Genomic DNA, 12,854 nt, shown 5'->3' on the forward strand with positions numbered 1-12,854 from the left:
GCTTAGAGATACCCTGAACCTGGGCTAATTAAGAACAGACACCTCAGTGACTAAGTCCCCCTTGGGATGGAGGGTAGTGGGAAAGAGAAACATTCCCCACAACACTGTTACTTCTGGACTTTTTCCTAAGCTCCTCCTGAGCAAGTTGTTCTGGCCCCTGTGCATGGCTGAGCAGTAGGCAGACAGGAGTTAGCCTTGGCTGAGCTCAGGGGAGCCTGAGAAGTGGTGGAGTCCTCTCCATGGAGGTGAGTGTCTTCTCATGGTTTTCCACTAAGAAGAAAAGAGTCAAAGAAGACCAAGGTGGGAGTTCTGGGCTTGGCTGGGACCGACAACAAGGAGGCATAGAGTCTGAAGGGTTGACAAGGGGAGCAGCAGGGTGGACAAGTTCTTTTCTGGTGTTTCCATACACAACTGAGAGAATATTCAGTTCTTCTCTGTCCCAATACTAAGAACAGACATCGCTGCTTGAGAACAACAAGATTCTTCTATTGTTTGTCACCTAGTGCTCATTATGCAGACATTGTAGAAATATAGATCTCTGAGCTGTCCCAAAGCCCACAGAGCCTTAGAGGAGGTTGTATGAGTAAGGGAAGTGAGGAGGGGAAAATGATAACATGAGCCATGAAGGGAAACCAAGAAGAGTAGGCTCTCGGGGTGTGGCCAGGCTATTCAGGTGAGGAACAAATACTATTGAATCATATATCACACATCCATACATCCACCATATACTAACAATTTACTAGCACTACTTTACAGCTCAACAATATTATATACATAAACATGTCCCTGCCCTCATAGAGTTTATATTCTAGTGTCATAGAGGAACATGAATAAATAAAATTAAATTTCCTGTCCATCTTCCTTGCTTTATAGTTATTCTGGCATGATCAATAAACTAACACCGTAATTTTAGTTACTTTTCTTGTGTATGGTCTAACATCCACCCTCCCCTTGAATATAAGCTCAACAGGGCAGGGATTTTTGTTTGTTCTGTGCAGCAGTGCAAACGCACTGCTTCATTTGCTTCATGTTACATGAAGGAAAGAAATAGGTACACATATCATATCAGGTAATAATAAGTGCTATGAAGAAATGCTAATGTCCAAAAATCCAAAAATGAGGAAATCATTCCTAATTGGGATGGGGTAACTGGCAAGAGTCCTCTGAGGAGACGACATGTGAGTAATGGGATGGGTAAAGTGAGAGTGATCCAGACATCCTAAGTGGCTACTGGCCTCAGATCTATCATTGTCAGTGCCAGGTGCCACTTTTCCTCCCTCCCAACACTTTGCAGGGCATGTGGAATTAGAGAAGAATGCTTCTGCCCCGGGAAATTATCTCAAGCTGCTGAGTTCTCATTTGTAGATGTTGCTGCTCTGTACTGTGGAGGTTTACCATCTGGAGAAGGCAGGGGTGTTGGTCTTAGATCCCATGCCACCTTTCTACTGCCCCAAGATGGATCTAGACAGTACCAGTAGGGATGAGGCACAGGGTTCAACGTTCCATGTTTTGAACATCACCTGGACCACCATTACGTCATCTGCTACAGCGAACATAAGACGTGGACGATCCCAGGACTGGAGAGGCTGATCAACTCATATTCAGAACTGGCCAGTTAAACAGTCTTATCCTCTGTGCCCTGAGAGAAGGCACCTCCAGTGGTGTAGAAAGACAGGGTATGTTTTCCTATCCCCAGTAGAGAGGAATAAATCTTTCCCCAGTCCAGACAGGTAGCCTTGAGCTGGATGAGATGTGCCCACATTCAGGTGTGGCCTTGTGCAGTTTGTGAGCAGTAGAGACACGTCACCTGATCTTCAGGTTGGAAATAGTTTGTCAACCTAACCTCTCTTCCTTCTCTTTTGAGAGCAGGACCATGTGGAGCTGTTGTGTCTTTGATCCTAGGTGGTACAAGGAGTAGAAACAAGGACTAAACAATGAACAACTTGTCTAGTGCCACTGAGTTCTACCTTCTAGGCTTCCCCGGGTCCCAAGAACTACACCACATTCTTTTTGCTATATTCTTTTTCTCCTACTCAGTGACATTAGTGGGAAACACAGTCATCATTGTGATTGTGTGTGTTGATAAACGTCTGCAGTCCCCCATGTATTTCTTCCTTGGTCACCTCTCTGCTTCGGAGATCTTAATTACAACTATTATCGTTCCTATGATGCTTTGGGGGTTGCTACTCCCTGGGATGCAGACGATATCTTTGGCTGCATGTGCCACCCAGCTCTTCCTGTACCTTGCTGTGGCGACTACAGAGTTTGCATTACTGGGAGCGATGGCTGTGGACCGTTACGTGGCTGTCTGTAACCCTTTGAGGTACAATGTCATTATGAACAGCCGCACCTGCATCTGGGTGGTCATTGTGTCCTGGACATTTGGGTTTCTTTCTGAAATATGGCCTGTCTATGCCACATTTCAGTTTACCTTCTGCAAGTCCAATCTGTTAGACCATTTTTTCTGTGACCGAGGGCAACTGTTCAAACTATCCTGTGATGACACCCTTTTCACAGAGTTTGTTCTTTTCTTAATGGCTATTGTCATTATCATTGGTTCTCTGGCCCCAACAGTTATCTCCTACACCTACATCATCTGCACCATCCTCAGGATGCCCACAGCCTCAGGCCAGAGGAAAGCCTTCTCTACATGTGCTTCTCATTTCACTGTTGTTGTTATTATGTATGGCAGCTGCTTGTTTATCCATGTGAAACCTAAGCTAACGCAGGCAGCGGAGTATAATAAAATAGTTTCCCTGTTGATTTCTGTGTTAACCCCTTTCCTGAATCCTTTCATCTTCACCCTCAGGAACGACAAAGTCAAAGAGGCCCTTTGGGATCTTATGAAATGCTGTAATCAACTCTTCAAAGGTTGAATTCTCTACCTCAGTTTTAGGTGGTAATATCCACACTATAGATTGTTTAGGAACCCAGAAAACCATAATTCCAATCTTATCATCATCATGTTTCAAAGGTTAATAGTGTACAATTCCCAAGGAGGTATGGAAGAAGAGAAGAGAAAAATGAAATCCATTCTCTGCCTGTTAGAATCTCAATTCTCAGTTTCTGATGATTCCAATATTTAACTATGAAAGCCCATCCTTGGGAAATGTGAGGATTAGAGAAAGGAAATACATATATTTTTGTAGCTTTCCATAGCTCAATTAATTTCTCTATAATCCATTGCTGGAGATATATTTCCTAGGAGGGAAGGAAGTGGGAAGAAGGTGAGGGGAGGCATCTGGCATAATCAGAGTACCAAGGGAGAGATGCTCACTTTGTTACTTTATCAACTATTGTTGGGTTTTTCATATATTTTTATATAATTTCTTTGTGTTATCACTGTATGCACTTTATTCTATGGTTCTCCTTTTCTCATGTTGCTTATCATGTTATCTTGGCACCATTGCTACCTCAAATTATAATGTTATATACATTTTGCCACAGAACTGATCTAGAGTGGTGATTAAGGGATTGGAATGCTTTCCTTTTAGTAAGTCTTGGTGATGTCAAGATATGAAATATTTTGGCATATATGGGGATTGAGACAAATAAGAATTAAAGGACTTAATTCTAGAGAGAGCATCCTGTGTTTTATACCTGCTTAAACCAACTATGTCTGTTGAGACTGCTTCCAGACCCAGGCTTCAGGCTTCATGTTGCCTTTGGTTCTATGTCTTCCCAAATCCAAATATCTCAGTAGCTTTCCTTAGATCTTCCCTGTGGGGAGCATCAGAGGAATGAAAAGCTACTCTCCTAACTCATAGTTCTTTAGGAATTCCAGGGCATTTTTTTTTTTTTTTTTTTTTTTTTGGCAATGCAGTTGTAGGAAGTTCATAATGTTTGAAGAAGGGGTTTGAAGGAAGGTGTTGATTTAATGGTAACACTCAACAGCACCTGCCAGCTCAGAATTGGGTGGAGATACTGAGTCAGCCAGCAGTGGGTGATGGTGTTCCATGGGATTGTACTGTGTGAGGATGCCTTCCTTTTGGTGAGGACAGGGAAGACCAGTAAGTATGATCTAGTTGACTTCCCTGCATATGGCACCAGATGAGATGTTGAGAGTGGGGCCTTAATCCAGCTCATCCTCTCCCAGCCAACCAACGGGTTGTGATGGGACTGCACTGGAGAAAGGGTTGAAGACTGACATAAAGATATCTCCCACCCCAGGCTCATTTCCTGAGGTCTGCTGTCTCTCTAGAACAATACCACTTTTTCTCCTTCAGTACTCCAGAGAGGATGCCTTTTCTCATTTACACAAGGCTTTGCACAGCCTATGTTGTCTCTGGGCTGGTAGAGGCAAATTAGGAGGACAGAAGAGAGCCTCACTGTCCTCCTGTATGGTTCCTTTGGTTTTTCAACCTGTCATCCCCCATGCCTCTTGCACCCTGTCCAGATCACCCTTTGTTCACCTACCAACTATCTTCTCTCTTCTCTCCCTTTCCCCTTGAGTTCTTCTGTTCTCTCTTTCTCCTTCTTTCCCTTTACCTCATTTCTCTTTCCCCTCAAGTCAAGCTCTGACCACCCACTGGTAATACATTCCTATCCTTCCCCTTCTGCTCAACCAACATTTCCATTCCTCTTCTGTATCTCAGATATGTAGTATTCTAGACTGCCTCTCTGAATGCCCTTGGCTTTGAGAAGAAAAGGAGAGTCCCAGGTTGAAGAACTAGTGAATGGGGCATTAAAGATCTCTTGTACTGAAGACGATGATCTTCCGTTTGTTCTCTGATTTTTGAATGAAGGAGTTACTGTGTTAGCCTTTTTGGGTTACTGTAACAAAACCCTGTACATTTTGTGGTTTAAACAAGAGAAATTTCTTTCTCCTAGTCCTGGAGACAGGAAAGTCCACATTCAAGGTTCATACTAATTCAGTGTCTGGTGAGTATTCTCTTCCTGACCTGTAGATGGCCACCTTCTTTTTATGTTCTTAATTGGTATTTCCTTGTTATATGATTGGGAGGAGAAAGCAATTGCACTCCGGTTTGTTTGTTTGTTTTCTTTTGGGAACATAATCTCATGTAATCAAAGCCCTGCCTAATTACTTCATTTCAAATTATTTACGTCCTAAGAAGCCCCTTCCCCCAAATCAGCTGCAGTGGGTGTCTGGGTTTGAGTTTATGAGGACACAGACCTTCAGTCTATTGTGTCATTGTGCACCTGCCCTGCAAGCCAAGCTTATTTTCAACCTGGATGTCTACTCCATATTCATACTAGAGACTCTAATTTCCCAAGCTGCAGGTATGACCTACACAATAGTAAATTTAGATGACTCACACTTCCCCTTCTGCTGTTTATACTATAAAACCTCAATAGCCTCTTGCTCTATTTATATTTTTGTCTCTACTCCTTACAACTGAGTGTATATATATATATATATATATATATATATATATATTTGTGTATATATATGTAATCAATATAGGTGTTCAAAAAGAAATATTAATTATAGACATTCATTTGAACTTCTTGTGTACATTGAGTTATCATACTCAAAGTAAGTCTTATGTATACTTTGATATATGTCATATGTAATGTATTGCAGTTTTTTATTTGATTTACACTTTGGCCTCATAACATATGCTTTGTGTTGTTAGTTATATGTTCATAGTAAAAACAAAACAAAATTAGAGATGATGCTACTTTCAACCAAGAAAGGTTGTAATAGTCTCTCTTCTGAAAAAGTTCCTTGGTGACAATAAAATATTTATCCACTTAGTATCCATTATATATCTCTGAGAAGACTTTCAGCTTTTCTATTTTATGTCTTATGAGTATTTCCCTATGTTCAACATTAATGATGCATAAATAATTGCTTATATTATGTAAATTAAAATATGAAATTTATTTTATACTTATGCTTATTAGGAGATAAGGAAAAATAAGGGAGTTGTTTGTAATTAAAACTTCTATTTATTTTGCATAGCCACCAGAATAATTTCTTTTTTTCCAAATTGGAATATCTCCAGTGTTTTATTAATATTGATAAAGAATTTTCAAAAAAGAACAGAAATGCAACTTGACACGTTTGCTCTTAACTTCTTTGTTATTTTGTCAATGAATATGAGGAATTCTTTTAATATAGATACAGAATATAACTTCTATAACATTTGGCTGATTTTTCTATATTGACCATGTACTGTATAAGAATTTTGCTGAATGCCCTGGAATCATATATATTGAAAGAATGAAGTATTGATTGCATACTAAATACCTTGTAATTTCTGCATATTTTTATTCAATCCTGGCCATAACCTGTGAGGTTAGGAGTATTATGTTCACTTAACAGATGAGAAAATGAAGGCCTGAGGAGGTTAAGTTACTTGCCAAAATTTACTCAGCCATCAACCCATCACTTCCATCTGATAGCAAGAAAGTAAAACTCTAGGAATACTAAGTATTGACATTAATGCTTGAGGATTGGAACTTTTTTTTTATTTATTTATTTTTTTATTTTTTTATGATAGTCACAGAGAGAGAGAGAGAGAGAGAGAGAGAGAGAGAGAGAGGCAGAGACACAGGCAGAGGGAGAAGCAGGCTCCATGCACCGGAAGCCCGACGTGGGATTCGATCCCGGGTCTCCAGGATCATGCCCTGGGCCAAAGGCAGGCGCTAAACCACTGCGCCACCCAGGGATCCCTTTTATTTTTTTATTTTTTATTTTTTTTATGATAGTCACAGAGAGAGAGAGAGAGGGATTGGAACTTTTATATGTTTTTGGTGGGAATATAAAATACTATGGTCAAAGTAATTAGGTGGTGGCAAACTTAGGAAACTATGTTGTGTATATATGATATGGCCTGTTCTCAAGTCTGTTGATTTCTTTCTTCAGCTTTGTTGAGTCTTCTGATGAGCTTATGAAAGGAATTCCTTTACCCTCTTGCAATGTTTTTTAAAAATATATAATATCTTCATTTGATTCTTTCTTATAGTTTTTATTTCTCTGCTGAAATTCCTCCTTGTTTATGCATGTTGGTCATCTTTTCCACTACATCATTTCACATATTAATCATAGTTATATTATTTTTACCTTAAATGAATATTTACTGGTATGACATTTTATTTATTTATTTATTTGGATTATAATGTTTTATTTTTAAATTGAAGTATAATTAACATACAAATAATATATTAATTTCAGATGTACAACATCTTGGTTTAACTACTCTATACATTACGCAGTGCTCACCACAATAAATATAGTCACCATACAATGTTATTACAATATTACTGACTGTATTCTCTATCCTGTGCTTTTCATCTCTGTGACTTATTTATTTCATAACTGGAAGTTTGTACTTTTTAATTCTGTTTATATATTTCACCCATCTCTCCACCCACCTCTCCTCTGGCAAACACCAGTTTGTTCTGTAATAATGAATTGTTTTGTTTGTTTGTTCATTTGTTTTATTTTTTAGATTCCACATTTAACTGATATCCTATGGTATTTGTCTTTGTCTGACTGACTTCACTTTTTCTCTAAGTCCATCAATTTTGTCTCAAATGGGAAGAGCTCATTTTTTATGACTGAGTAATATTCCATTATATATATATATACCACATCTTTATCCATTCATTTATTGATATATATAGTATATATCAATATATAGTATATATAGTATATATTTATTGGGTTGCTTTCATATCTTGGCTATTGTAAATAATGATGCAATAAACATAAGGATGCATATATCTTTTCTAGTTGGTGTTTTTATTTTCTTTGGTAATTAGCCAGTAGTAGAATTACTGGATCATATGGTATTTATATTTTTAATTTTTTGAGGAACCTCCATACTGTTTTCTACAGTGGCTGTACCAATTTATATTCTCACCAGTTGTGCACAAGCATTCCTTTTTTTTTTTTGACATCCTTGTCAACACTTTTTCTTTCTTTCTTTCTTTCTTTCTTTCTTTCTTTCTTTCTTTCTTTCTTTCTTTCTTTCTTTCTTTCTTTCTTTCTTTCTTTCTTTCTTTCTTTCTTTCTTTCTTTCTTTCTTTCTTCTTTCTTTCTTTATTTTTTTCCAAAGATTTTACTTATTTATTTCAGAGAGAGAGAGAGAGCGAGAGAACACAAGCAGGGAGAGCAGCAGAGGGAGAAAGAAAAACAGACTCCTCTTTGAGCAGGGAGCCCAATGTGGGACCCTGGGATCAAGCTGAAAAAGGACGCTTAACTGACTGAGCCACTCAAGTACCCCAACACTTATTTCTAAATTTTAGCCATTCTGAGATGTGTGAAGTGATACATGATTGTATTTTGATTTGCATTTCCCTAATGTTTCATGATGTGGAGCATCTTTTCATGTGTCTGTTGGCCATCTAAATGGCTTCTTTGGGAAAATGTCTATTCAGGTCCTTTGCTCATTTTCAAATTGGATTATTTGGGTTTTTTTATGCTGAGTTGTATTATTTTTTTCATATATTTCAGATATTAACCTCCCGTCAGATATATCATTTGCAACTATCTTCTCCCATTCAGTAGGTTGCCTTTACAATTTTTTTGATGGTTTTCTTCACTTTGTAAAAGCTTTTTATTTTGATTTCTTTATCTATTGTTTTTTTTTTAAAGTATGCAACTTTGAAAAATTTTTTTTTAGGTGATGCTCCATGGTTCACCATGTATATCTTAACTTAGAACTGACTTTAGATTTATACTAACAATGCCAGTTAGCTAGGGAAACATTACTCTTATGTAGCCTGTCCCTGTCCTCCTTTTCTTTTTTCTTTCTTTAAATTCAATTTGCCATCACATAGTACATCATTAGTTTCACATGTAGTTTTCAATAATTCATCAGTTGCATATAATACCCAGTGCTCATCATATCATTTTCCCTCCTTAGTGCTCATTACACATTTACCCAGTGCACCAACCTACCTCCACTTTCTCCTTTTCTTACTGTTATTATATGTGTCTATATAGTTACAAAGTTAGCAATACATTGTTACAGTTATTACTTTACATATTTTTAATTTTTTAAAATTTTTTACTTTATTTATATTTTAAAGAAACTGGGAGATTCAAGTTGCCTCAGATTCAAGCTGCCATTTGATGTCATTTTCTTTCTCCAAAACAACTCTGTCTCTACTCATCTCCTTCATGCTATTACTGGCAAATATATTACATTTCTTTATGTTATCCACTCAACAATATGTACTTAGTATTTTATATAGTTGCTTTTTAAATCAGTTAAAGATGGCAAGGGAAGAAATATGCATTTGTACTATCTTTTATCATTATAGAATTACCTTTACCAGTGCTATTTCTTTGCATATATATGAATTCTAATTACTGTCTGGAATCATTTGATTTTAATTGGAAGAGATTTCTTCAGTACTTCTTTTAAAAAAAGTTTTATTTTATTTATTTTAGAGAAAAAGAGAGAGAATATAGGGAGGAGGGGCAGAAGGAGAAGGGGAGAGAGAGTCCCAAGCAGACTTTCTGCTGAATATGGAACCCAACTTGGGGTTTGATCCCAAGGCCCCAAGATCACAACCTGAGCCAAAAATCATGATTTGGACACTCAACCGATTGAGCCACCCAGGTTCCCCTCTTTAGTATTTCTTTTAGAAGGGGACTAATAGCCATAAAATCTCTGTTTTAGTTTATCTGGAAATGTCTCTTTTGCTTTCAGTTTTGAAAGATAGTTTTGTGGATATAAGATTCTTGATTTACTATGTGTGTATGTATGTATGTATTTATTTATTTAAGTATAGTTTACACACAATGCTATATTAATTTCCGGTGTACAATATAGTTATTGACCATGTTTTTTTTTTCTTTCTGCACTCTGAATCCCATTGCCTTCTGGTATTAAATGTTTCAATGAGAAGTCAGCAGTTGACCTTATTGGGGTTCTCTTGTGCATGAAAAGTTTTTCTCTTGCTGCTTTGAATTTTTTTCTTTGTTTTTTTAGAAAATGTACCATTGAAGTATATTTAGTACCTTAGTTTGTGGATTTCTTTAAATTTACTTTACTTGGATTTCATTCACCTTTTTGGATGTGTATATTATAGTATTAAAGTTTAGAAAATATTTAGCAGTCATTTCTTCAAGTATTTTTTTTTACTTTTCTTTGTATCTCTTCTATGCTTCTAGTGCTCTCATTACATATATGCTGGTGAACTTAATGGAGTCCCATATTTCTCTGAGGCCTTGCTCATTTTTCTTCATTTTTTCTCTCTCTATTTTTTGTGTTGCATAATTCCTATTGATCTGTCTTCAGGTTTACTAATTTATTTTTCTATAAAATATTCTACTGTTGAGCTCTTCTACTCAATTTTTAATTTCACTTTTCAACTCTTGCTTTTCCATCTGATGTTTTTAAAATTTTTTTTGATCTCTTTGTTTATCTTCTGTATGTGAAGAACTTTTGCCAACATATCTGCTTTTACTTCTTTAAGCATTTTTTCATTTGGTTTTCTGAACATATTTATATCACTACTTTGAAGTCTATGACCATTAAAAGTGATATCTGGCCCCTCTACAAGCAGTTTCTTTTGTGTGCTGTTCCTATTGTGTATGCCAAACTTTCTTGTTTCTTTCCATGTCTTAAAATTTTTCATTGAAAACTAGACATTTTAGATATTATTTGGTAACACTATGGATACTGATACCCCATCTCAGGGGCTTGGTACTATAGTTTGTTTGCTTGCTGATTTATTTAGTGTCCTGGCTGGACTATTTTAGTGAGGTCCATTTCCCTGGCAAGGTGTACCCTCTGGTGTCACTCCTTAGAGGCCACAGTTTTAAGCATATATACATTCTCCCTGATGTAACACCGATTTTAACAGGATTCTTTGTCTGACTGTTTCCCTGATTATTATTATTACAGTTATTAGGCTCTACTGATTGCTGGCTAATTCTTTTATTATCTTTAACAATGTCCTGGGGCATAAATTGCTCCATAGTCTGATCCAATTAATTTCGGATTCCTTTACAGAGGTGATTTTTGAGGTCAGAGTTTGACATTTATTCTGACCCTAGGAATTCATTTCTTAGCTCTTTCTTTGTTTCCCTTTGTTAAACTAGCTGCCCTATACTTTTCTTTCTATCCCTTATGAAGTTACCAGACTCCTCCTTTGTTCACTACCAAAACCTTTATTGTTTTTGAAAGTGCCCTTAGGCTAGAACCTCCTCATCCTCTTTCAAATAGTCAGTTCCTTCAGACCTGACTCTATATTTAGGAAAAATATCTGAGCCATGACTTTGTAATTGGGATTAGGGATGGTGGCGCAATCCTTTCTAAGTGATACCCCTGCTTTAGTTGCAGGGTGCTGGACAGTAGCAATAGTTTTTTAACTTCTTGACTTGCCTATCCTGTTTTGAAACTTCTGCCCTATGAGTGAGTTTGAGGAAGCGTGATTTGAGCCCTCATATTCTCAATGTGCTGCCCCTAAGGTAGAGCCTCTGCTCTATAAATGGAGTAGAAGCAGGGAATCCTAAACTCACTTCCTCTGCTGTCCTGGAAATTAGCTTCTGCAACATGTAGTTGTGGGGGAGGAAGAGGGAGAAATACAGACCTCTGCTCCTTTTGGGAAAATGCTATAGCCCTTCACTTGGAGCTGGGGGTAAGGGAGCCCACTCTTCCTGGTTGTACCTGTCTGCAGTGGGGTTTCTATCATATTGATTTGGGAAGGGGAAGGAAGATGTTGGGTCATAGTTCAAGTGTCACAGATTCTTGCTATTCTTGCCAGATTCTCTTGAATAAACATTTCTTCATTTGTTATATGCCTTTAGAACAAATTCCAGGGACTTTAAATGGCCTTTAAAATTATAATTCCCACAAATTATGCTTGTTTAACTAGCCAGTCAGTTTGCAGAGTTCCCCTGTCAATCATAATTGTTTTAAAGTCTCTCACTGATAGTTCCAACATCTGGATCTGCTCTGAGTTTACTTACTTTACTTATTCTCTTAAAAATGGGTTGTTTTTCGTGTGTGTGTGTGTGTGTGTGTGTGTGATACACATGCTGTACACTGTATGTAGAACACTTGAGTCTGAGGTAAATACTCTTTATGCTTGGTAATAGGCAAACTCCTTCTTTGGTCCAGTTGTAAGTTTGAGGGGGTTCAGTTAACATGATGAGGAATTTGAGCTGTGTTGAGGGTATTTTGTTGCCTTTCATGAACCATATGTTTTCAATTCTTTTAGTGGTAGGCTATTGTATCTTGATCTTAGAGTGTCTACACTAGATATCTACATTATTGGATTTAACAGAAAACAATAATCACCTTGATCCTTTATATTTTTGAAGTGTTTTAAAATCTTCACAGTGCTATTACAACTGTTTTTTACATTGCTGACCTTTGCTCTTCTAGCCATACCATATATTTGTATGAGGGATAATCCCCTATCTCCTGATCATTGTTCTTAGCATGATGAGACAGTCTAGTCTTGGTGAAACATTTTTTCACTACCTTCTCTCCTAAATTTATTTTCTATAATCTCAAGGCTATGAATGTGCACAGTTTAAAACACATTTCCACAAAATCACCCGTGGATACCAATGTTCTCTTTATTTCTCTAGACTTCCAGGCATTTTTTTCCATATGCTTAGCACTAAATACCATTTTTTTTTGAAAATTTACCAGTTTTTAAATCTGTTTTCTCTTCTTTACCACTAAATAGAGGCTTCTCTTTTCTAGAATTAAGAGAGTAGGATTAAACTTTTAAAAAAACTTTTACCTTCTATTCATTTTTTGAGAATAGGATGTTAACAACTGTGCTGAAGACAGCAAAAACTGTTCTAATTTTATAAAGATTAATCTGGTTCTAACCCTATACACAGAAGCAGTTAAATAATTTATTTATAGCTCCCTTGAAATTTGCTTATTGTTAGAATCTTCTCTCTAGTTACT

The 12,854-nt window shown here is 37.0% G+C and overlaps 2 protein-coding genes across 41 annotated transcripts in view; both read left to right on the forward strand.

Annotated features, from left to right (window-relative positions):
• Positions 1-12,854, forward strand: part of KEL (Kell metallo-endopeptidase) — a 294,970-nt gene that overhangs the window by 226,100 nt on the left and 56,016 nt on the right. The gene's annotated exons all lie outside the window — the stretch shown is intronic.
• Positions 1,935-2,876, forward strand: OR9A8 (olfactory receptor family 9 subfamily A member 8). Its single transcript, NM_001389059.1, has one exon. The coding sequence runs from the start codon at positions 1,935-1,937 to the stop codon at positions 2,874-2,876; it is 942 nt and encodes a 313-aa protein (NP_001375988.1).

This window comes from Canis lupus, chromosome 16, assembly GCF_011100685.1.
Source record: "Canis lupus familiaris isolate Mischka breed German Shepherd chromosome 16, alternate assembly UU_Cfam_GSD_1.0, whole genome shotgun sequence".
NCBI classification, from domain to species: domain Eukaryota; kingdom Metazoa; phylum Chordata; class Mammalia; order Carnivora; family Canidae; genus Canis; species Canis lupus.